The sequence below is a fragment of the Salmo trutta genome, chromosome 35, assembly GCF_901001165.1.
Source record: "Salmo trutta chromosome 35, fSalTru1.1, whole genome shotgun sequence".
Lineage (NCBI taxonomy): Eukaryota > Metazoa > Chordata > Actinopteri > Salmoniformes > Salmonidae > Salmo > Salmo trutta.
The window spans coordinates 23,506,371-23,532,575 of record NC_042991.1 but is presented as its reverse complement, the minus strand read 5'-3'; the positions used below and the strand labels follow the sequence as shown (position 1 = coordinate 23,532,575).

At 45.8% G+C, this 26,205-nt stretch overlaps 1 protein-coding gene across 1 annotated transcript in view; it reads left to right on the top strand.

The window, feature by feature from the left end:
* Positions 1 to 1,220: 1,220 nt before the first annotated feature.
* LOC115174408 (DNA polymerase zeta catalytic subunit) overlaps positions 1,221 to 26,205 on the top strand; it is a gene marked incomplete at its 5' end in the record, with an annotated part of 49,299 nt that continues 24,314 nt past the window's right edge. The window contains 16 exon segments of the mRNA XM_029732918.1: positions 1,221 to 1,356; positions 1,947 to 2,041; positions 3,499 to 3,603; positions 5,931 to 6,015; positions 8,145 to 8,290; positions 8,749 to 8,877; positions 9,165 to 9,399; positions 9,722 to 9,864; positions 9,981 to 13,755; positions 13,956 to 14,691; positions 14,723 to 14,834; positions 15,193 to 15,281; positions 19,627 to 19,752; positions 19,875 to 20,068; positions 20,171 to 20,205; positions 21,892 to 22,003. Coding sequence (XP_029588778.1) covers positions 1,221 to 1,356; positions 1,947 to 2,041; positions 3,499 to 3,603; positions 5,931 to 6,015; positions 8,145 to 8,290; positions 8,749 to 8,877; positions 9,165 to 9,399; positions 9,722 to 9,864; positions 9,981 to 13,755; positions 13,956 to 14,691; positions 14,723 to 14,834; positions 15,193 to 15,281; positions 19,627 to 19,752; positions 19,875 to 20,068; positions 20,171 to 20,205; positions 21,892 to 22,003 — 6,253 coding nt within the window.

The following is a 26,205-nucleotide window of genomic DNA, read 5'->3' as shown; positions in this document are numbered from 1 at the left end:
TAGCTCCTGCCTCCTGCACATTCTCCTGGAACCCCAGAGCATTCTGGAACACCGCCAGCCTGTTGCAGACAATAAGTCATTATGCACAAGATTGAGAGATTCAGGCCACATCCCTGTATGTCACCCAATCCAGGAGCCTAAGGCCCATTCCTAGTAATATCATCAGTCTCTTCCTCTGTTTCACAGAGCTGGACAAACAAACACCCTGACGTCAATCTAAAGAAAAAACCAGTAAGGGCTTGGATATGGCTCTGTTTACTTCTGACCTTTTGAACTCGGTCGTTTACTGAACTTGTACTTTACACAGCTGTTTAGTATTAATATGACCTCCCGCCTCTCCTCTGCCAACCAAAACAAAGCCGCAGCAACAAGCCAAGCTGGGACATTTGATATCTCCTAGTGAGAATGATAAAGTCGAGCCTGTAATCTGAGGGTTGAGGCCGGGGGGGGCGGTCAGACATGGACTCCCTACCTCCTACCTCCCTTCATCCCAGGAAGTGAACCTGAGAATCACAAGGTCCCTCAGTGGGAGGGAGATAGCGGTAGAACAGGGGAGGTATCTCCGTGGGAGTGGAGGATCAGGGAAGGTATCTCAGATCTGAGGGTTGAACTTGGCCTTGGCTTCACGCTCCACACCTTTTCTCCTGCCTGATGGCTGTGAATAAAGCGGCAGATAGGCCTTTTCTGTTTGATCTTGACAAAGGCTTAGTAAGTGCTAATCCTGAGCCGAGATGGGACAGGTATCTCCACTCTGCACTGCTCTTCATGCCAGGGGAGGCAGAACCCAGCATCACACCACCAGGCATGGAAGGGTTCATGAATCGGCCAGGAACTCCCCCCAGACAAAGAGAGGGCTTGAATGTTAAATCCACCTCTGGATTTCATGCAATCAATGGAAAAGGGGTTGCTAAGAACTAAAAAGTAGAAAGAGACCAAAGCGCTGTGACAATGTTTACATACGTTTTAGTATTGTTCCAACTTGGAAGTGAGTTTGTAATCTGGGATGAAGACGATGACAGACATTTGGAAACCCGGTGTAAAAATCTGTGTAGATCCAAATCAATTTGAAATACTGAGCTGGTATGCTTTTTTTAGTCTTGCTGTATGTTGAAAGCACAATGTTTGGGGACTGTCTCAGCAAGAAAATCTCCTCAGATTGACTTCCAACACATGACTCACATTGGTGTGTGTGTGTGTGTGTGTGTGTGTGTGTGTAACAGAGGGGTCTCCCCCAGATCGCCAGGGCTTCCGCAGCAGACCCAGCACCAGACCCTTGAAGAGCCCCTGTACCTCCACACTGAGTGACAGTACCCTGGGAGGCGCGTTTGTCCGCTGGAAGGAGGATGCCACACCCTGGTGAGCTACACCTGCTCAGACGGGCTCCATTCACATGTTGTGGGCCTCTACGGAGTCAGAGTTTTAACGCTTGTTTCTACATGATAACTGTGGTTTCTTTTTCTGTGTAAGGTTGATTTGATCTCTCGCACCCTCCTCAATTCAATTCAAGGGTTTTATTGGCATGGGAAACGTATATTAACTTGCCAAAGCAAGTGAAGTAGATAATAAACAAAAGTGAAATAAACAATGCAAATTAACAGTAAACATTACACTCACAGAAGTTCCAAAAGAATAATGACATTTCAAATCTCATTGTCTATATTCTCTCTCTCTCTCTCTCTCTCTCTCTCCTCTCTCTCTCTCTCTCTCTCTCTCTCCTCTCTCTCTCATCTCCCTCTCTCTCTCCTCTCTCTCTCTCTCTCCTCTCTCTCTCTCTCTCTGTGTGTCTCTCCTGTCTGTCTCTCCTGTCTGTCTGTCTCTCTCTCTCTCTGTCTCTCTCTGTGTGTCTCTCTCTGTGTGTCTCTCTCTGTGTGTCTGTCTGTCTCTCCTGTCTGGTCTGTCTGTCTCTCTCTCTCTCCTCTCCTCTCCTCTCTCTCTCTGTGATGTAGTTCTCTAGTCCTGGAGGATGTGGAGAAACAGAGTACGTGTGAGCTGGAGGCAGATGCTGTGGCTGCAGACATCCTCAACCGTCTGGAGATAGACAGTAAGGACAACAAACTTGAACACCTTTTTTTGTCATAGATCAAACAGTCAACCAGTCAGGCAGACACGGTCGGTGCACACGAGGAGAGCCTGAGGGGATGGCTACTGACTCACTCCCGCTCTGACTATGTAACACAATTGAGTGATGGTGGCTTTTCCACATTAGTGGTTGCCTCTCAAATGGCATTCTATTCCCTGTAGTGCACTACGTTTGACTAGAATCCCTAAAGGAACCCTCTAAAGAGAATAGGGTGCCATTTGGGGCGCATCCTATGTGACACAGATGAGCGACGGAGGCCTTCTCCAGATAAAACGCTGTCAGTCTCTCACCACACTGCCAGGCTCCTGCTCTCCAGCACATTGGAGCATGAGATCAGTGACCATCCGGCCCAAAACAAACACTGTCCACTCACCCTATCTGTCTGCCTTCTGTCTGGAGAGGGGGGAGGGAGAGGGAATTGGAAACTGGGGTGTAGGGTGGAAGAGCATATTGAACTGAGAACTTAAAGCAAAAAGAAAACACTGTGTTTAGAACATGCAGAGACATGTATGAATATTCATCTGTTGCCAATTTCTCAATTCACAATGAACTCTTTTTACAGACTTCCTGCTTTTCTTGATACATACTAGGAACAAAAGAAACAAAGTGATTGCATTTTTGATTGTGTTTTAGATTAGCTGTGCTCATAATATGGAGTGTTGGCAATGGACACACACAATTATCTGCACAAGGTAGAAAAGGGGGCACCATGGCAGTCCACATATGTGGTCTTGGCACGTAGATGTTCCATCTGCCCCAAAAACGGATATACAAACTCTCTGTTGAAAAGGAAATGGTTGAAGACAGATTCTATGATTTTGAGTTTGTGCCTAGTTCTCAGTGGTTGGCTCCGGATCTATGATCTTTAACTTTGCTTTGTGTGAGTAGGGCTGTAACCGACAATTATGGACAAAAACCGTCAACTACAAAATGTATTGTCTTATTACATTTATTTTAGGAGAAGGGGGAATTCACTTTATACTACAGTAGATATAATTTACCCAAATGCAGTCTTTCATTTTTGCATCAAGTAGGTAAAGTTGGTAATCATTTTAAGAGCAGAACGGCACAGTCAACAGGAGAATCTTTATTTCCAAAAGTTCTAAGCAGTCAAAACCATGAGTTAAAAAAAAATAAATAACAGGGGTGTCTCCAAAGCTGTGTTGGATTCATATGTTGTAGATCATTTTCTATATAATATATCTCTAAGGACAATTATGACAATAACCGTGACAATGAATCATTACCCCAAATTCTATAATTGTCACATTCCTATGTGTCCGTCAATGTTCTCTTCTTGAAAAAGGCCTTCATCCAACTGACAGTAGATAAAAGGATAGAGTGGGAAGTGCAGAGGTTTATGTGTGTGTGTGTGTGTGTGTGTGTGTGTGTGTGTGTGTGTGTGTGTGTGTGTGTAGATCAGATTGGCAGGAACCCTGGCCTGCAGGTCATCTGGGAGGACGAGAAGCAGAGACGACGAGAGAAGAACCAGTCATCTCAGATCGAGACCCCACAGTCACAGGGTGAGTGATGGACAGAGCTATACCTCCCCACAGCCCAATCCTCCATTAGTTAACACCACAGTCAAACTTCTAGCAGGTCTACATGCTCATTGACTGAATATACACTCAGTGGCCAGTTTATTAGGTACGACCCGTTCACGTAAATGGCTAAAAACAAGAAGAAGCAGCTCCAGTGGACAATTGAGGAGTGGAAAAACATTGCCTGGTCCGACGAATCCTGGTTCCTGTTACGTCATAATAATGGCTGAGTCAGGATTTGGCGTAAGCAGCATGAGTCCATGGCCCCATCCTGCCTGGTGTCAACGGTACAGGCTGGTGGAGGTGGTGTAATGGTGTGGGGCACAATCTTTCTGGGCACACGTTAGGTCCCTGATACCAATTGAGCAATGTTTCCATGCTCCAAAGAATTCAGGCTGTTCTCGAGGCAAAAGAGGGACCGACCCAGTACAACACTGAACAAAAATATAAACGCAACATGCAACAATTTCACTGAGTTACAGTTCATATAAGAAAATCAGTCAATTAAAATATATTCATTAGGCCCTAATCTATGGATTTCACATGACTGGGAATACAGATATGCATCTGTTTGTCACAGATATTTTTTATTTATTTTTTTATTTGATGTGACCACCGTTTGCCTGATGCAGCGTGGCACGTCTCCTTCCCATAGAGTTGATCAGGGTGTTGATTGTGGCCTGTGGAATGTTGTCCCACTCCTCTTCAATGGCTGTGCGAAGTTGCTGGATGTTGGCGGGAACTGGAACACACTGTCGTACACGTTGATGCAGAGCATCCCAAACATGCTCAATGGGTGACATATCTGAGACATTTTCTGCTTCCAGGAATTGTGTACAGATCCTTGTGACATGCAGCAGTGCACATTATCATGCTGAAACATGAGGTGATGGCAGCGGATGACTGGCACGACAATGGGTCTCAGGATCTCATCACAATATATTTGTGCATTCAGGTTGCCATCGATAAAATGCAATTGTGTTCGTTGTCCGTAGCTTATGCCTGCCCATACCATAACCCCACCTCCACTCTGTTCACAACGTTGACATCAGCAAACCACTCGCCCACACGACGCCATACACGCTGACTGCAATCTGCCCGGTACTGTTGAAACTGGGATTCATCCGTGAAGAGCACACTTCTCCAGCGTGCCAGTGGTCATCAAAGGTGAGCATTTGCCCAATGAAGTCGGTTACGACACCGAACTGCAGTCAGGTCAAGACCCTGGTGAGGACGATGAGCACGCAGATGAGCTTTCCTGAGATGATTTCTGACAGCTTGTGGAGAAATTCTTCGGTTGTGCAAACACAGTTTCATCCGTTATACGGGTGGCTGGTCTCAGACGATCCCTCAGGTGAAGAAGCTGGATGTGGAGGTTCTGGGCTGGCGTTGTTACACGTGGTCTACGGTCGTAAGGCCGGTTAGACGTACTGCCAAATTGGAAATACCTACTAAACTGGTTACTGAGTGTATATAGGACTATGCCGCAAAATGTGCCATCGTCTGCTTGTTGGAAAATGCTCAATGTGAGCCGAGGTAATAAATAATCTAGTATTGTCTCTGTCAGGAATCATTCATATCTCTTGAGTCTGACTGTGTTCCATGTGCATCAGACATACATCAGTGTAATAATTAAACCGCTGACTGTGTTCCATGTGCATCAGACATACATCAGTGTAATAATTAAACCGCTGACTGTGTTCCATGTGCATCAAGGACATACATCAGTGTAATAATTAAACCGCTGACGTGTTTCCAGTGCATCAGACATACATCAGTGTAATAATTAAACCGCTGACTGTGTTCCATGTGCATCGACATACATCAGTGTAATAATTAAACCGCTGACTGTGTTCCATGTGCATCAGACATACATCAGTGTAATAATTAAACCGCTGACTGTGTTCCATGTGCATCAGACATACATCAGTGTAATAATTAAACCGCTGACTGTGTTCCATGTGCATCAGACATACATCAGTGTAATAATTAAACCGCTGACTGTGTTCCATGTGCATCAGACATACATCAGTGTAATAATTAAACCGCTGACTGTGTTCCATGTGCATCAGACATACATCAGTGTAATAATTAAACCGCTGACTGTGTTCCATGTGCATCAGACATACATCAGTGTAATAATTAAACCGCTGACTGTGTTCCATGTGCATCAGACATACATCAGCGTAATAATTAAACCGCTGACTGTGTTCCATGCATTTTACAAGCGCTTCGCTACACCCACAATAACATCTGCTAAATCTGTGTATGTGACCAATGAAATGTGATTTTATTTGATGCTCCTCCAGATCGCAGGTTTGTCGCCTCGACGGAGAGCGAGAGAATCTTCATGAAGAGATTCAAGGAGATCCTGAAGGAAAATGAGTTTGATGTGTAAGTAAAAACTTTCACCCTCAATCTTGCTGGGTTTTTTTTAACGTGGGCTAGGCTTATCACTTTCCCAGTCTTTAGGGCAACTTGACTATAAGTCATCGATGGACAGACAGTTGCTCCACATTGCGTGAGTAAATGGCTGTGTTTGGTTTGAAGAGTTTAGAATGGAGGCAGCAGGGCTGGTCTTTCAGAGTAAACATATGCTGCTTCCAATCTCGTTAGCACGATGATGTCTACCGCCGGAGACCACATAAATTGGGGTTTGAGAGAATTTACATCTGGTCTTTCTTTGTTAAAACGTCCACTTATTTTCCCAATGCCTTTTTGGTTGTCTACTGTGTATGAGATGGTGACCGCATGTCTCTTCCTGGTTCGTCTTAATGGCCAGAAATGAGCGAGGAGGGAGGGTGTTGATTGGGTTACAGTGCTGTCTAGTATATCTCTGCTCCCTGCTCCCCCTTCTTTCTGAGCAGAAATCATTTCCTTAGATAAATAAAAGTCCAGTTGGTCCGGTGTGTGCTGTTACATCAGGTCCAGATAAGCTAAGTTGTTACCAATGGGAGGAAAGCAGGGGAGGAAAATGAAACGGTTCTATCGAAGGTAGGTACAGGCCAGTATGGAGCAGTTTGGGCCTTGGCACAGGGGACCCGTCTCCTCTCACCTGGCGGAGCTTTGTCTTGGCAGAACTGTGCCACACACACACAGCTCTCACTGGCTGACTGGCGCTCTTTCACATATACAAGTACAGTCTCTCTCTCTCTCTCTCTCTCTCTCTCTCTCTCTCTCTCTCTCTCTCTCTCTCTCTCTCTCTCTCTCTCTCGCGCCACGCGTTCTCTCTCTCTCGCGCCCCGCGTTCTCTCTCGTGCCACGCGTTTCTCTCTCGCGCCACGCGTTCTCTCTCGCGCCCCCGCGTTCTCTCTCTCTCTCGCCCCACGTTCTCTCTCTCACCCCGCGTTCTCTCTCTCTCTCTCGCCCCGCGTTCTCTCTCTCTCTCTCTCGCCCCGCGTTCTTGCTCTCTCTCGCGCCCCGCGTTCTCTCTCTCTCTCTCTCGCCCCACGTTCTCTCTCTCTCTCGCGCCACGCGTTCTCTCTCGCGCCACGCGTTCTCTCTCTCATGCGCACGTTCTCTCTCTCGTGCGCACGTTCTCTTTCTCTCGCACGCACACTATTATTCTACAATGTATAAAGAAAACCCCTTGAATGAGTAGGTGTCCAAACTTTTGACTGGTACTGTATATATTTCTTAATTCCATTGTTTTACTTTTAGATTTTTGTGAATTGTTAGATTCTACTGCACTGTTGGAGCTAGAAACACAAGCATTTTGCTACACCCGCAATATCATCTGCTAAATATGTGTATGTGACCAATACAATTTAATTTAATTTTGATTTGATTTGTGTGTCTCTCTCTGTGTCTCTCTGTATCTCTATGTCCCTCTGATTGTAACCTCAGACAGGCTGTACTGCAGTAAGAACAGTAGGGCTGAAGGAATCCCCTGATACCTCCTAGGCTCCCCCTGTAGCCACAAAAGTCATTAGTGACGAGACTAATTAACAAAGAGTGAGACAGTCATGCACACACAGGCCCGTCTCTGGAGCACATCTGCACTCCTTCATCTGCCCCACAATGAGAAATTATGATTTATTTTTTTGTAGAGAAAGGGAAGTAGTGGCTAAAATATTTTTGGGGGCTAATTCCGGCATTGCTTGTTCCACCTTTTTGAGTTCCACCTTGCATGTTTTTCAATATTTAGTTGAGTTGCTAAGTAGTGAGTTGCTAAGCAATGCAAGGTTACAGCACGGAACAGAGCGGATGGCGGAGCCTGATGGTCAGAAAGCCTGTAGCCAAGAGGCATTTGGGGTAAATCCCAAAGAACCACTGGCCACTTGCCAGCTTTCCATTCATACCTCCTCCTACACACACTGTACACACACACTTGTTTCTCTCACTCTCCCTCTCTCACACACACTGCAGCCATGTCTCCTGATTAAGACGAGGGATGCTAATAAAACCTGACTGCTGCAGCGCTGTCCCAGGAGCCCCGTCTGTGACTGGTGATAACCTTAGCAGTTACATGCCCACAACAGTCTCCCTTATCTCCCTTTGAACTAATGCCTCTTTTTAAATAGGACTCAGTCTGGGTCTGTGGAGGCCGCGGCAGAGGAGCAGGATCCCTTCCCAGCTGAACTGTCTGTATACCCCGATGTCCTGACCCCAGAGCTGCTGCATTGTACACCAGCTAACCAGGTGGAGGTTCACAGAGACTCTCAGACTGGTGAGAGCAACAAATCTCCCTATCGACCCTCCACTAGAATGTCTCTTTCTGCCAGAGAAGGTGGATTGACATTTGTCCTAATTCTCCCCTAACTTTCCTACTGTGACTGAATTTCAAGTGTGACACACAGTGTTGATCTACATTAGCCTAATCTGCTGGCTCAGTCTGCCAAGTCTCATGTAGGAACAGTGGACATGCCAGGGAGGCTAGGCGTCTGGCACACACAGAGAGCCAGGATGGAGTATGGCTGGGCCTCATGCTGAACCACTCCCTGTGTTATGTGTCCCAAATGGCACCCTATTCCCTATATAGTGCACTACTTTTGACCAGGGCACTATGTAGGGAATAGGCTGCCATTTGGGACACACACGCACTCTGTTTGTCCGTAATGATCATTTTCCCCATGTCTCGCTCTATCTCGCTCCCCCCACCCCCACACCTCTCTTCCCTCCACTCAGACACTAAAAGGAACTGTGGTAAAGACCAGGGGGAGGCCATTGTGGATGAGGAGGCCATTCTGAGTCTGTTGGAAAGCAGCCAGACCTTCCTCCCCCTCTCCCAGAGATCCAACCACTCCCCCTTACTAGGTAGGCAAACAAACCGTACTGATTACTGTGTTCATTTGGTCTATGGAGAACAGCATATCCAACTGATCTTATGTCATTTTCATTTCAAAAATCTGTTTTTAATCAACATATTGTTTCTATAGCATAACTAGTGCCAGGAGATTGATCTGACCATATGACCTGACCAGGAAAAGCTCCGGGCCCTAGTTATAACTCCAGCCCATAAGCAAAGCATCTAAGTATGGAGCTGATTGACCTCAGAGGTCATTTCCCCTTACCATGTTGTGTTTGCTGTGTGCGTGTTGCAGATAGCAGCCGGGACCATGCCATGGTTGACCTGCTGGCAGGCCTGGAGGATGATGGGTACAGAGAAGCCCCTATGAGGCAGAACTCCCAGCATTCTCTGCCCGGGGGAGGGAGCACTCACTACAACAGTGATGAGGATGAGGAGGGGCCAGAGCTAGAGAGGGAGGAGGCAGAACTCAGTCTGATGATGTCACAGAGATGGGACAGCGACCTTCCAGAACAGTCTCCTAGACAGAGGTGACTGATTTTTTTCTTTTCATTCTTTGCCTTGTTCTTTTTGCTCAATATGAACGAATTATGAGTTTAATAATAACTCATTAAATAAGAAAACAAATCTAATTACAGCTTTCTTTGAAAAAATGCATGTCATCTATCTTGTGCCCCAATTTTCATGCTTATTTCTTGAGGAGCTGGATTCCTCTTGTCACTTAATTCACATGATGGTAACAGTAAACGCAGACGTTTGGCAGTCGGATGAAGGTCATCTGCGGTGAGCCGTGACTGAATAGTTTAAGCGACGCCTCATTGTTTAATCAATGTCTCTGTTACCTCCCTCTAGAGATGGTGTGAAGGATGCAGAGGAGAGCTTCAGTGACGAGCCCCAGGAATCCTCCGATGAGGAGATGGAAAGGAGGGGGGACAACTCTCTCTCTGCCAACCTGTCCATTCCTCAGCTGGACGGCGCTGCGGACGAGAACAGTGGTGAGTTATAAGAACGTAATGATAATAAACTACATATATCACATCTAAGATTGTGTCATTGATGCTTTCCTTTGATTCCTGTCACAGTATTGATATGTTATATCTGCTCTCCATAGATTCATCGTTAACGGACAAAGGCTCCAGGACCCACTCGTCCCTCACCGTCACAGACAAGATCCTGGGGAAGAGGAACCCCTTTCCTGGGGAGACTGTCCGCCTGGAGCCCCTGTCCTCCACCAAGGTCCTCCTGGAGTTCAAACACCCTGAACATAGGCAGGCCCACTCACAGGACGCAGAGGAACCAGCCAATAAGCACTTCCTCGGCCAGGACAGTCACGAGTGCTCCACGGGGTTCAAGGTGAATAAAGAGAGACCTTACATCCAGCCGGTCAAACACCCCATCCCCTGCAATATCGCCAACCAGGCTGAGGTTTCTCAGATCTGTGTGGACAAAATGGACTTTGTTCGGCCTCTGTACACCTACGAGAAGAAGACGATGGCTCTGGATGAGTCAGACCTGGACGTATTTCCATTCAGCAACGGGAAGATCACCCAGAGCAGGAAGAAGTACAGCAGTATGAAGAACGTCGAGAAGAATCGTCTGTCCATCCTGCAGAACCACAGGAGCTTTTCCCTGTCTTACTCTGAGCTGAGGAACTGCCCCAGCACGACAGATCTGGAGCTGGGTCAGAAAGGCTGTAAAAGCCCAATACTGAGAAACAGTATAACCCCAACTCCCTGCCCCATAGAAGAGGACGAGCTCCTGGCCCCGCTGGAGGGCGAAATGGGCCAGGACAGCGAGGACGGCGACATGGGTGAGCTGAAGATCAGGTACGAGGACTATCAGGAGAACAAGACTGAGAGGATCATAGTAGCCCAGAAGGAGGCGCACTATAAGTTCTTCCCCAGTGTTATTCTCTCCAACTGCCTAACCAGGCCAGCTAAGAAGGTAGTGGGCAACAAGCTGACCGATGGCTGTGCTAAGCTAGAGCAGGCAGAGACACGCAGGTCCAGGCTAAAGCTTGGCAAGAGGTCTTTGGCTGCTGCAGCCCAGCAGGCTAATGCGTACGCTGGGGAAAGCCCAGCCTCTGACACCCAAGTCAGCACAGCCTTTATGTCCATCACGCCTACTTGTCCAAAGAGCACGGACACCGAGGAGAAGCCAGTCACAGTGGCAAAGTCAGTCGTAGTGGAGACTGGGCCCACAGCCCCTACCCCTCTACCAGCCCCTATCGCTTCCCCTGCACCGGCCCCAGTCCCTGCCATTCTGAATGAGGCGTCTGTGGAGGGCAGGTTGGCCCCACTGCTTGAGCTCCCTGCTAAAGTAACCTGCACCAAAGCCTCAGGTCTGCCTGGCAGCAAGTACACCCTGAGGGCCAAACGCAAGATGAGCTACGACAGCAGCGAGGACGGGGAACAGTCGGTATCCTCTCGCATGAAACACCCTCTGGCCCTCCGAGACCGCTTCAAAGAAAACTACGTCCTCAGCACGCAGGAACTAAAGTACCAGAAACGACGGAAGATGTACAGAAAGGAGCCAAGGGAGCCACCCATCATCATCAAATACATAATCATCAACCGGTTCAAAGGTCAAAAGAACATGTTGGTGAAGATGGCCAAGGTGAGTGCTGAAGAGCAGCGGGTGGTGCTGACACCTGACAGAGTGGAGACATACACCAAAATGGCCCCCATCAAGACCTTCTGGCCTAAGGTTCCAGAGTCTTGTGCGGTCAAGTTCGCTCTCAGTGAGCCCAAGGCTAATAAGAAACAGCCCAAACGAAAGGCCAAGGTCAACAATATCACCACTAAGAAAACGGTCAGCAGCCCACCCAGAGTCCGAGTTAGGCAGGGGGGTGAGAGGCCTAGAAGGACTAGAGGCCTTAGAAAAACCTTGACTCTGCCCTCTCTGCCATGCCCCTGGCCATGTTACTGTGAACTGGCCGATGACCACATCACTGAGTACACTGATGTGATGGTGGAGTTGGGTTATCTATCTGAGAGATCTCTTAGCCCTGTTGATTCAACCCCACCCCGGTGTTGGTCCCCCAGTGACCCCCTTATGGAAGCCATAAGTTCTGATCGGTTGATGAACCGATTAAATGATCCCTGTCTCACTTCTGTTTGTCACAAACCCCCCCCAGAGTCCTTAGGCCGAGGCGTGCGGAACCGCAGCCGGACTGCTAAACCTAGAAATGTAACCTCCACCAGCCCAAGAAGACGGATTAAGCTTTCAGAGGAAGTCAAAAAGGAGAGCACAGCGAGAAGGAAAAGTACAATTGGGACTCCAAGGAGGAGAAAGAAAGATCTAGAAACAGTTGATGGAACTAGTGTGGGTGGTGTCTGTACTACTGCCATCACCACAAGAACGAGGAGGCCTCGGAGGAAGAAGCAGGCAGAAGAGCCTGAACTGCCCCCTGTAAGAAGCAGAGACTGTCACAGTTCCCAGCACCTCTTCCCAGAGGGTGAGCTGCCTCCTACTGAATCCTCCTCAGAGGACATACCACCCTTTCAGAAGCCAGCCAGCAAAACCAGCCAAATGATTGACGGCTCCAGCTCTAAATCCCTAACCCAATTCTCGCAGTCTATTGAACCAACGTCTGAGGACTGTGAAAGCTCCATTAGGAAGGTGAACCAAAGCTTTGCTCTTGAACTCGCCCAAACGCAGCCTGACCAACCGAAGGGTTGTGCTGTGAAGGCAGACACTACTGCTGATGAATGCACATCCCATCACTTTAAATCCCCAACCCAGGTGGGGGACAGAAAGGGCACCCCCAAAGCAGGGTCCCCCCACTCAGGCCTTCAGAATGGGAAGACCTTACCCGAGGACATCTCTGGCCTGGCTGTTCTGAAGAAGCTCCAGCAGAGAGGTGGGCAGTGCCTTCACTACAACACAGCCCCCTGCTCCACACCAGAACCTGCTGCAGCCAAGCCATCAAGAGCCAGGAGAGCTCCCTCAGCCACCCCACGGAAACCCCGGGCCCCAAGAACTACAACTGCCAAGGAGGGGAAACCCAGAAGCAGGAAGGAGAAGGCGAACTCTCAGCCGGAGGTACCTGTGAAGCAAAAGCCCCCCATGTCAGATGACAGCCCAGTGTTCCTGTCAGACCCAGGCCTGGACAGCTGCTACTCCATAGAGGACAGCCTGTCCCCAGAGCTCCCACACAACTACAACTTTGACATCAATGCCATCGGTATCGGTAGCCAGGCAGAGTTCTCCAGCCTGTACTTGGGCAGCCAGTTTGTTCTGACCGACAAGAACCTGCCTCAGAAGTTCCTGAGTGACATCACCCAGGATGCGGTACCTGCCTTGGCGCTGAGCTTAGAGAAGAGGCCTGAGGTGCTGTTTGGCTCAGGGGAGGAGCTCCATGAAAGCTTGTCCGGACCTCTGACTCCTGAACTCTTTGACAAGCCAAAAAATGGCGAGTTTGTGTTCAATCATCGATCACCTCTGGACTCTGAGAGGTTACCAAGGAGCAGAGAGTGGGGAACATCTCTGGGCAAACTCCACGGCCTCAGCCACTTCCAGGGCTTTCACTGTGAGAGGAAAGAGCTGCTGTTCTCTACCTTTGACCCCATCTTACCACTGCCTTTGAGCTCTGTGTCTTTCGCAGACAACGAAGGGTTACCGACTGGGGACCTACTGGAGGGGAATTGTGCTTTTACATCGACCACGCCCAGTAGTTCGCCGCGCTCCTTCAGCTCTCTATCCCAGGTGAAGGCCATCAGCCAGCTCCTCAGAGGGACAGGGGGGGGAGCCCACATCCTCAAGCCCCTCATGTCCCCTCCCAGCCGGGAAGAGATCCTCACCACCCTCCTGGACCTGGAGATGTCTGAGGCCACCTTCCAGGAGCCATTCTGCAGCAACCCTTCAGACGCCCCAGGGAAACCCAGGTAAAATCACTAAACTCATGGGATTACTTTAAAAGCACTTTATGACAACTACTGATGTGAAAATGGCTTTATAAATACAATGTGATTGATTTGATTTAAGGGTTGAATGATACACAATAGATATCTATGATTGATGAGGCTGTGATAAGGCGGAATATTGCCAATCATTCCATCATTAATGTCCATTTTCAAATCTCCAGGGAGGTTGGTGGGCGTAAGCTGATTGTGGAGACAATGTTGACCAAGGAGCTGGCTGAGTTCAACGGGGACCTGTGCCTGGAGGGGCTACAGTTCTGGAAGACAGCCTTCTCTACCATGACCCGGGCCGGCTCCTCTCACACACTGGGAGCAGAGGACACCAGAGACCAGGCCCAGCTCAGCCCCTCTTCAGCCGGGGACCAGAAGGTCATCCTGCTGCCTTGCAGGAGTGCCCCCAGGCGGGAACGCGTCCAGCTATGGCTGGAGGCCAGAAAACAGTACGAGCATCTGCAGAGGGGCAGGAGAGACATGGGAGCACTGGAGAGGGGAAGGTTGGAACAGGTAAGAGACGAGCAGCAAACAGACAGGACTAAACAGCCCACTCCGTTCCATTGTTCAGCATTGGAGGACGAGGAGGAGTTTGAGAAGCCCTCAGGTATCAGGACTCGGAGGGAGAGGAGGGACGATCTGTCCCTACAGATATCACCTGTTGGAGGGGTGGAAACTCAGGACAGCCCCAGAGGAGTGAAGCCTGTACCGGACATTAACATCAGAGACTCTGAGGAGGAGTACTATGGTAAATCCATCTCTCCAGACTTGCTGCCGTGGCAGGAGCCCACGCAGCCCAGTCCCTCAGGACCAGACGCAGTAGAGGGAGAGAGGAGAGGGTCAGATCGAGGGTTACCCCTGTCCCCCAGGCTCTGCACATCCCCAGAGAGGAGAGAGGAGAAGCACTTCCTCAGTCCTTCTCCCTTCTCTTCCATGAAGACCCGGGGGGACGGGGAGTGTACCAGCCCCCAGCTCTACAGCACCCCAGTCCCTTAGGCGACACAAAGGCAGGTGTGAGTCGGAGACTGTGTGCAGCACCCCTGTGACTCAAGGTAAGCCCCTTTATTCCCCGGCCGCAGGCTATTAGCAGCTGTCACTCTTCATCCTGCCTCAGCCGCCAACGTTAACTCAGACCATGGAAAATTACATCAGCGATAGCATCCGCTATAATCTTTTATTTTACTCCAACTTTCTTTCTTACCTCAGTGGGAAATTGTTATGGCTGCCATAAACAACTACATAATTGACTAATCAAGCGTACCAGAATTGTAAACCTGTCACAGTCATTTATTGAATTAGTTTTAATAGGAGGAAGCCGTCTGCATGCAGTTGTTTTGTCCTCTGGAATGTCATTATGCGTCACACCACCCCCACCACGATCCTTAATTCATTTTGGGGTTTCTGTTCCAGACGCAGAGTCCACGTCTCAGAGACTGCAGCACAGGAGAGGGGAACACACAGAAACCCTGAGGAGAGTGCTACTGACCACACAGATGAAGGTCAGGACAAACGCACAGAATTTAAGCTTCTGTTCATTTAGGTCATTCCCTCCAATGATCATTTGGTGTTTTGTTGATGGTGGTGGATAAAGCTCTCTCAGGCGCCATTCCAGAATCACCCATAAGTGTTCAATTGGGTTGAGATGTGGTGACTAAGACGGCCATGGCATATGGTTTACATCATTTTCATGCTCATCAAACCATTCAGTGACCACTCGTGCCCTGTGGATGGGGGAATCGTCATCCTATGGGGGCATAGCCATGGTAGTAATAATGGCCTGCCCAGTATTTGTATGCAGGACCCTAAGCATCGGGGCTCCAGAGTGGCGCAGCGGTCTAAGGCACTGCATCTCAGTGCAAGAGGCGTCGCTACAGTCCTTGGTTCGAATCTAGGCTGAATCACATCCGGCCGTGATTGGGAGTCCCATAGGGCGGCGCACAATTGGCCCATTATCGTCCGGGTTAGGGTTTGGCCGTGGTAGCCCGTCATTATAAATAAGAATTTGTTCTTAACTGACTTGCCAAGTTAAATAAAGGTTAATAAAATAATACAAATAAAAGCATAATGGGACGTTCATTTCTTAATTAACTCAGGAACCACATCTATGTGAAGATCCTGCTTTCCAGTATACTTTTATTTATTTATTTATTTATTTTAGCTTAATATGGCGGAAAGAATGTTGCTTCCATCAATGTAATTGTCTGCATCATTTCCAATCCCCCATATTTTTTGGGTAAATATATATCCATATACATACACGCATGCATACATATACACATATATACACTGCTCAAAAAAATAAAGGAACACTAAATAACATATCCTAGATCTGAATGAATGAAATAATCTTATTAAATACTTTTTTCTTTACATAGTTGAATGTGCTGACAACAAAATCACACAAAAATAATCAATGGAAATCCAATTTATCAACCCATGGAGGTCTGGATTTGGAGTCACACTCAAATAAAAGTGGAAAACTACACTACAGGCTGATCCAACTTGGATGTAATGTCCTTAAAACAAGTCAAAATGAGGCTCAGTAGTGTGTGTGGCCTCCACGTGCCTGTATGACCTCCCTACAACGCCTGGGCATGCTCCTGATGAGGTGGCGGATGGTCTCCTGAGGGATCTCCTCCCAGACCTGGACTAAAGCATCAGCCAACTCCTGGACTATCTGTGGTGCAACGTGGCGTTGGTGGATGGAGCGAGACATGATGTCCCAGATGTGCTCAATTGGATTCAGGTCTGGGGAACGGGCGGGCCAGTCCATAGCATTAATGCCTTCCTCTTGCAGGAACTGCTGACACACTCCAGCCACATGAGGTCTAGCATTGTCTTGCATTAGGAGGAACCCAGGGCCAATCGCACCAGCATATGGTCTCACAAGGGGTCTGAGGATCTCATCTCGGTACCTAATGGCAGTCAGGCTACCTCTGGCGAGCACATGGAGGGCTGTGCGGCCCCCCAAAGAAATGCCACCCCACACCATGACAGACCCACCGCCAAACCGGTCATGCTGGAGGATGTTGCAGGCAGCAGAACGTTCTCCACGGCGTCTCCAGACTCTGTCACATGTGCTCAGTGTGAACCTGCTTTCATTTGTGAAGAGTACAGGGCGCCAGTGGCGAATTGGCCAATCTTGGTGTTCTCTGGCAAATGCCAAACGTCCTGCACGGTGTTGGGCTGTAAGCACAACCCCCACCTGTGGACGTCAGGCCCTCATACCACCCTCATGGAGTCTGTTTCTGACCGTTTGAGCAGACACATGCACATTTGTGGCCTGCTGGAGGTCATTTTGCAGGGCTCTGGCAGTGCTCCTCCTGCTCCTCCTTGCACAAAGGCGGAGGTAGCGGTCCTGCTGCTGGGTTGTTGCCCTCCTACGGCCTCCTCCACGTCTCCTGATGTACTGGCCTGTCTCCTGGTAGCACCTCCATGCTCTGGATACTACGCTGACAGACACAGCAAACCTTCTTGCCACAGCTCTCATTGATGTGCCATCCTGGATGAGCTGCACTACCTGAGCCACTTGTGTGGGTTGTAGACTCCGTCTCATGCTACCACTAGAGTGAAAGCACCGCCAGCATTCAAAAGTGACCAAAACATCAGCCAGGAAGCATAGGAACTGAGAAGTGGTCTGTGGTCCCCAGCTGCAGAACCACTCCTTTATTGGGGGTGTCTTGCTAATTGCCTATAATTTCCACCTGTTGTCTATTCCATTTGCACAACAGCATGTGAAATGTATTGTCAATCAGTGTTGCTTCCTAAGTGGACAGTTTGATTTCACAGAAGTGTGATTGACTTGGAGTTACATTGTGTTGTTTAAGTGTTCCCTTTATTTTTTTGAGCAGTGCACATACCTAAATATACATACATACTTTTTTTAGAATATACCTTTATTATTCCCCCGCAAACCCTACCACCCTTCCCCCAATTGGAGTAAACTAATTAACAATAACACTTAGGCTTCTACCTTCAGTTGATATATCTTATACACATTTTACAGACACAATCTATTTTACAATAGTTATATTTTGTTTGTTTTTAGTCCTTCCTCTATTTCTGATGTCCATCCAGTTTGATTTCTATTTGTAACTTTGCTATTTCACAAAAGTTCTGAACCTATATATATTTTACAGACCCCGTATGTTTTACATTGGTTATCTTGTTATTAGTCCCACCCTTCAGCTCCATTCAACCCGTCCCATCTATCTCTCAACATCATCCATTTTGGATTTCTATTTGCCATATATTTTTCAACTGTGCTGTGATGCTTCACAAAACAATTGAAACCTTTCTATTCTCATAGCTTCTATAGATTGTAAATTAAAAATAAAAATGTTTGCTAAAATAATTATTATATTATTGATTGATTGACTATGGCTTTTCAAATCACTCAGTATTGCTATCTGCAGCGTTAGCTCCAGGTAAATGTTGCAATTCTTCAGCCATTCCTGGACCTACATATGGACAATACCAAAATAAATGATCTAATGACTCTGCCTCTTCACAGCAGAATCTGCAGAGCTGGGAAGATTGTATCCCCCATATATAACATTCTATTAGTTGCAAGAATTTTGTATAGTAATTTAAATTGAAAAATGTGAAGTGTAGAATCCGGCGTTGTTTTGCGTATCAATTCATAAACCATGTGCCGTGGAATGGGTACATCAAAAATCTCTTCCCAACTATTTTGCAATTTATATGGCACAACTGTCAGTTTTTTGGTCCTTAAATGAAATTGGTATGTTTTTATTTATCACACTTTTCTTTAATACAGGGCCGACATACAAGTTCCTTACTTTTTCCCATTCTACTTGCCTCTTCCATTTCTGTGGTAATGCTGCAATTAATTGGTTGTAATTTTGGGTAGAGCAGACATTTTCATATGTCTATGTTAGCTGTATGTGTGACATCACTTCACCAGTCCTATTTATAATATCATTCACTAAAATTATACCTTTTTTAAACATTTCTTCGAAAAATACGTTTTTTTAATCAATTAGTATATTTGAGTTTAACCACAATATGTGTTGTATTATTTGTTCTGTCTTTTCAGGTGGATTAAACTGAAATTGCAACCAACTTTCTAAGGCTTGTTTAAAAAATTACGATATTTTGGAGATTGTTTCCTTTTCAAACAACCGAAAGTGGGCAGGTGTAATCTGAATAAAGGGAAAAAGGCCCTTCTTGAACATAGGATGAGACGTTCTTACCAATTTACTAGAGAACCAGTTTGGATTTAAGTATAACTTTTGTATGACTGATGCCTTTAGTGAGAGGTCTAATGCTTTAATATTTAATAATTTCTGCCCTCTGAATTCATATTCGTTATATAAATAGGCCCTTTTAATTTTATCTGGCTTGCCGTTCCAAATAAAATGAAATATTTTTTGTTCATATAATTTAAAAAGCAGGTCACTAGGTGTAGGCAAAACCATGAGCAAATAGGTAAACTGTGATATGACTAAAGAGTTAATCAGGGTGATTTTTCCACAAATAGACAGGTATTTTCCTTTCCATGGTAGCAAGATCTTATCTATTTTTGCTAACTTTCTATAAAAATGTATTGGAGTGAGATCGTTGTATCCCTAATTTACTCAAGTGTTTGCGTTATTTTGTCAGTTACCTGTGTTGGCCTCAATATACCCGGATGAGCAATGTACAGTTTTAGAATATTGATGAACAGCATCAATCAAGTAAATGGCCCAAAACAAATGTCAGATTTCACGTAATTAAAAAAATATCCGTAAATGGCTTTTAGCATTTACTTGATCCGCCCTGATACACTGTTCTCTCTTTAATGTGATGTGAATAAGCTTTCCCCCTATTCTCCGTCCCCAGAACCAGTTTGCTGCTTTGAACGCTCCAAAGAAAGACCACTCTCAGATCGAGGGCCCCAGCATCAGCAATTCATACGGATTCAAAGTCAACATGCAAGACCTCCAGGACGCTAAAGCCCTGCACGAGGTGAGGCGCACACACACACACACACACACACTCCCCATTGACTGTTTTCTCACTGACACAAACACACATACGATGTAGTTGGAAGGTAGGAATGTGACATCTTGCTTGTCTTTCATCTGTAGGTGCAGCACCTGACGTTGATGAGCATGGAGCTTCACGCGCGGACCCGACGGGACCTGGAACCCGACCCCGAATTTGACCCCATATGTGCCTTATTCTACTGCTTCAGCTCTGACACACCTTTACCTGACTCAGACAAGACCCAGCTGACTGGGGCCATCGTGGTAGACCAAGGACTGCCAGGAGAGTGGCCAAGGTGATGGGTCATGCACTCTGTCCCTCCTGCCAAGCTGTGGATGGACCACACTTATCTGACCTTCAAGTATTGTTGTATTGTGTTCATGGTCATTGTGCTTAGATTTGAAAGGACAGTGTATGGCTGTGTTTACACAGGCAGCCCAAATCTGATCTTTTATCAAATTATGGGCAACAAATCTGATCTGATTGGACAAAATACCAATTAGTGGCAAAAAAAGATCAGAATTGGACTGCCTGTATCAATGCAGCCTATATGTTTGTGATAAACAGTTGAAGTCGGAAGTTTACATACACTTAGGTTGGAGTCATTAATACTCGTTTTTCAACCACTCCACAAATTTCTTGTTAACAAACTATAATTTTGGCAAGTCGGTTAGGACATCTACTTTGTGCATGACACAAGTCATTTTTCCAACAATTGTTTACAGAAAGATTATTTCACTTATAATTCACTGTATCACAATTCCAGTGGGTCAGAAGTTTACATACACTAAGTTGACTGTGCCTTTAAACAGCTTGGAAAATTCCAGAAAATGGTGTCATGCCTTTAGAAGCTTCTGATAGGCTAATTGACATCATTTGAGTCAATTGGAGGTGTACCTGTTGATGTATTTCAAGGCCTACCTTCAAACTCCGTGCCTCTTTACATGACATCATGGGAAATCAAAAGAAATCAGTCAAAATCTCAGAAAAATAATTGTAGACCTCCACGGGTCTGGTTCATCCTTGGGAGCAATTTCCAAACGCCTGAAGGTACCACGTTCATCATACTCCTCAGGAAGGAGACACGTTCTGCCTCCTAGAGATGAACGTACTTTGGTGCGAATAGTGCAAATCAATCCCAGAACAACAGTAAAGGACCTTGTGAAGATGCTGGAGAAAACCGGTACAAAAGTATCTATATCGACAGTAAAACGAGTCCTATATCGACATACCTGAAAGGCCGCTCAGCAAGGAGGAAGCCACTGCTCCAAAACTGCCATTAAAAAGCCAGACTACGGTTTGTAACTGCACCATGGGGACAAAGATTGTACTTTTGGAGAAATGTCCTCTGGTCTGATGAAACAAAAATAGAACTGTTTGGCCATAATGACCATCGTTATGTTTGGAGGAAAAAGGGGGAGGCTTGCAAGCCTAAGAACACCATCCCAACCGTGAAGCACGGGGGTGGCAGCATCATGTTGTGGGGGGTGCTTTGCTGCAGAGGGATTGGTGCACTTCACAAAGCAGATAGCATCATGAAGGAAAATGATGTGGATATATGAAGCAACATCTCAAATGGACAATGACCCCAAGCATACTCAAAAGTTGTGGCAAAATGGCTTAAGGATGTCAAGGTATTGGAGTGGCCCATCACAAGCCCTGACCTCAATCCTATAGAACATTTGTGGGCAGAACTGAAAAAGCAATGTACGGGCAAGGAGGCATACAAACCTGACTCAGTTACACCAGCTCTGTCAGGAGGAATGGGCCAAAATTCACCCAACTTATTGTGGGAAGCTTGTGGAAGGCTATCTGAAACGTTTGACCCAAGTTAAACAATTTAAAGGCAATGCTACCAAATACAAATTGAGTGTATGTAAACTTCTGACCCACTGGAAATGTGATGAAAGAAATAAAAGCTGAAATAAATCATTCTCCTCTGCTATTATTCTGACATTTCATAATTCTTAAATAAAGTGGAGATCCTAACTGACCTAAGACTGGGAATTTTACTAGGATTAAATGTCAGAATTGTGAAAAACTGAGTTAATGTGTTTGGCTAAGGTGTATGTAAACTTCCGACTTCAACTGTACCTCTATCTGTGTGTGCCCTCCCAGGTGTCAGAGGAACAGCGCCCCTGCTGGTAAGATCAGGTGTCTCAGGACTGCAGGTCACCTACGCTGTGAATGAGAAGCAGCTGTTCCAGGAAGTTGTCACTATGATGAGGAGGTACAGTAAAGCACTCGACAGCTTCTGGTCCTAAAGAGCTGAAATGAGTTGGTTCGTTGGCCATTCCTATGGGGGAAATGAATGGTGAAAGAATGGGGTTTTTGGATGAACGGCGAAAATAAGTTATGAGGTTAACACAGTCTTAGCTCTTAAACATGTTATTTTATGAGATAATATCAGTCAGTTAACATGACCTTTATGAGTTATGAACCCTTTATGTGCTTTTTCTGATTACATAAATGCTTTGAAATTCACAAAAAGTGTCGTTAGCTGATGAGGATTATCTCATAGAACAAAATGTATAAGATCTCCGAAGCCTGTGTTTATACCACAGACCTTATGTGAAGGTTGACCATGCAGTAGGATTTTAACAGTGTGGAGGCATACGATGAAGATCTGTTTTTCTTGCCAGAGGGAGGCTATTTATTTGCAAGTGGGTATAGCCGGCAAACTGTACAAACATTTAAAAAAAAAAAAAAACAAACAGGACGATGAACAAAAGCTAGGCTCTAACCAAAGATAACCCGGGCTTCAACCATGCCTGTAAACCAGGCCGCATGCCGACCTGTTACCCGTCTAACTTTCAAATAAAGAAATGACATGCTTCTTAGCAATACCCATTACCCAGAATGCATCACAAACCCTACCAATTACCTCATTTGCAATCAACTTCAATAAAGTTATGAAAAAGATACAGTATACAAACACATTCAGGTAATATATTCCACATGATAAATATCCCCACATCAATAAGTCAATAAATGTGTGTCTGATAATGGATCAATGTTTAGAAATACCTAATCAGGCAAGACTTTAGCTGATGTGACAGAGGACAATCGTCACACCTTATTTTTGGCGTTGATCCCAAAAACCAAAACCCTATTAATTTCCCCATAGGCTTTGGCCAACGAGCCAGCCGCCGTTAGTTCCTACAAAAAGATGGAATTACTATTGCTCTCTATATTGGCTCCTGTTGATTTGACCTTGATCCTTACTTTGTGAAATAAGAGATCTGCAGCACACAACATTTACCTGGGTGCTCATGTTCCCAACACTGACGGTGCATAAGCACCCCAAACATATTTTGGATTTCAATTCACTTATAAACAGGGGTTTTAATGTATCGTCTACAGTGGCAACTTTAGCATGTAAATCTTGGTGGGGAAAACTCTTTTTAGATGCAAACCAGCAAATCCACTACATAACAGCTTATTATTTATTCGGACTACAGTGCATTCAGAAAGTATTCAGACCCCTTGACTTTTTCCACATTTTGTTACGTTACAGCCTTATTCTAAAATGGATGAAATTGTTATTTTTCCTCATCAATCTACACACAATACCCCATAATTACAAAGCAAAACATGTTTTCAGAAATTTTTGCAAATTCATTAAAATAAAAGCTGAATATAACATTTACATAAGTATTCAGACCCTTTACTCAGTACTTTGTTGAAGCACCTTTGGCAGAGATTACAGCCTTGAGTCTTCTTAGGTATGACGCTACAAGCTTTGCACACCTGTATTTGGGGAGTTTCTCCCATTCTTCTCTGCAGATCCTCTCAAGCTCTGTCAGGTTGGATGGGGAGCGTCGCTGCACATCTATTTCAGGTCTCTCAAGAGATGTTCGATCGGGGTTCAAGTCCAGGCTCTGGCTGGGCCACTCAAGGACATTCAGAGACTTGTCCTGAAGCCACTCCTGCGTTGTCTTGGCTGTGTGCTAAGGGTTGTTGTCCTGTTGGAAGGTGAACCTTCGCCCCAGTCTGAGGTCCTGAGCGCTCTGGAGCAGGTTTTCATCAAGGATTGCTCTGTACTTTGCCCCATTCATCTTTCCCTCGATCCTGACTAGTTTCCCAGTCCCTGCTGCTGAAAAACATTCCTACAGCATGATGCTGCCACAACCATGCTTCACCGTAGGGATGGTGCCAGGGTTCCTCCAGATGTGACACTTGGCATTCAAGCCAAAGAGTTCAATCTTGGTTTCATCAAACCAGAGAATCTTGTTTCTCATGGTCTGAGAGTCTTTAGGTGCCTGCCTTTTGACAAACTCCAAGTGGGCTGTCATGTGCCTCTTACTGAGGAGTGGCTTCTGTCTGGCCACTCTACCATAAAGGCCTGATTTGGTGGAGTGCTGCAGAGATGGTTACCCTTCTGGAAGGTTCTCCCATCTCCACAGATGAACTCTGGAGCTCCTTTAGAGTGACCATTGGGTTCCTGATCACCTCCCTGATTAAGGCCCTTCTCCCCTGATAGCTCAGTTTGGCCGGGCGGCCAACTCTAGGAAGAGTCTTGGTGGTTCCAAACCTTTTCCATTTAAGAGTGGAGGCCACTGTGTTCTTAGTGACCTTCAATGCTGCATACATTTTTTGGTACCCTTCCCCAGATCTGTGCCTCGACAATCCTGTCTCTGAGCTCTACGGACAATTCCTTCAACCTCATGACTTGGTTTTTGCTCTGACATGCACATTCAACTGTGGGACCTTATATAGACAGGTGTGTGCCTTTCCTAATCATGTCCAATCAACTGAATTTAACACTGGTGGACTCCAAGTTGTAGAAACGTCTCAAGGATGATCAATGGAAACAGGATGCACCTGAGCTCAATTTTGAGTTTCATAGCATTTGGAAACATTTCTAAAAACCTGTTTTCACCTTGTCATTATGGGGTATTGTGTGTAGATTGTTGAGGAAAAATATTTATTTAATCCATTTTAGAATTAGGCTGTAACGTAACAAAATGTGGCACAAGGGGTCTGAATACTTTCCGAATGCATTATCCACTTTTATAGATAATATACCGACGCACAGACAGCGCATTGCGCACCCACACAATATCAACTGGAAATACATGGGTCGAATACTGAACTTTTTTTTGTTTAAATTGCCATTCTCTTCCCATTTAAAATAAAACAATCATGGTTACAGACCCAACAACATTATATAGTATCTCCTCCCCATGAAGAAAAGCACAAACTAATTATGATACACAATGTAAGCAAAACAAGTAAATCATTCCAACATTGCCTAAAATGAGGAATAAGATACTAATGAGAGAGCCCGATAGAAGCAATATAACAATTGAGATGTATAAACTATGGCATAAGGGAACGATGAGCTGATAAGAGGCAAGCTGTAATTTCTATTTAAGACGTTAATGAATGAGTAGTCGATATAATAATTTTTTCAGCTCTTTTGAAATGTACAGCTACAGAATTCAGAACATGGGTCGTTCTTACAGTATTCTCCCTGTACATCAAGTCAGAACCGTAGGATAAATAAAGGGGGCATATAAGCAGACAATGAGAAAGCTCTTACAATATTCAATGATGACATTTCTCTAAAATAGGCTATATGTGCACCACCAAGTCAGAACAGTAGGCTAAATGTTGAGGAGGAAAGAGACCAAATTATTAGGGTGAGGCACATGGGCTACTAACAGATTACTACACAACATACACTTAGTATTACTTTCTTAGCTACAGTATTCATATCTCCCTGGCAATTTTACATAATTTATGCAGCAGCATACAGGACATATTTTTGGATCACCGTTGTTGTGCTGTGCTCACTTGAACGTGGCACGAATGTCCTTTGTAATCAAACTTTGTCAGCAGAATCTGTCATTCTCTGGATTTATGGTGCTTTCAAGACAACTGGGAACTCTTGGGGGGGACAAGGTTGAATTATGACTCCGTGATCTTCAGGTCTGAGCTCTACAAAGAGGCCCGAGTTCCCGACTTGGAATTCCGAGTTGGATGACCGTTCAAAACGTATTTTCCCAGTCCGAGTTTCCAGTTGTCTTGAAAGTGGCAGAAGTCATGGATTGACAGCATGGCCAATGTATTCAACTTTTTCTGGCCCATGGTGTTGCGTATCAATGTTTATCCTTTTTAAGCTTGGAAAAGAGACCCTTTCAGACAGATGTCCTTAAACGCAGACTTGGACCACACACCTTCTCCACCGAATAACAGGCAGGGGAAGCAAAATAGTGATTACTTTGTGACGCTTGCAGCTAGCCATTGATTCCTTCCAAACCACTCATTGTTTAATTTTCGATTTCCGAATTGTTGTGTAATGTTTGTCCAATGGCCGATGAGCACAGATACGTCTTATCTATAATTTCTCTTCATATGACAAGGGTTGGAAAGGATTTGCTAATAGATTGTCGACGTGATTCATGATGATGACTGCTTGTCTAGCTT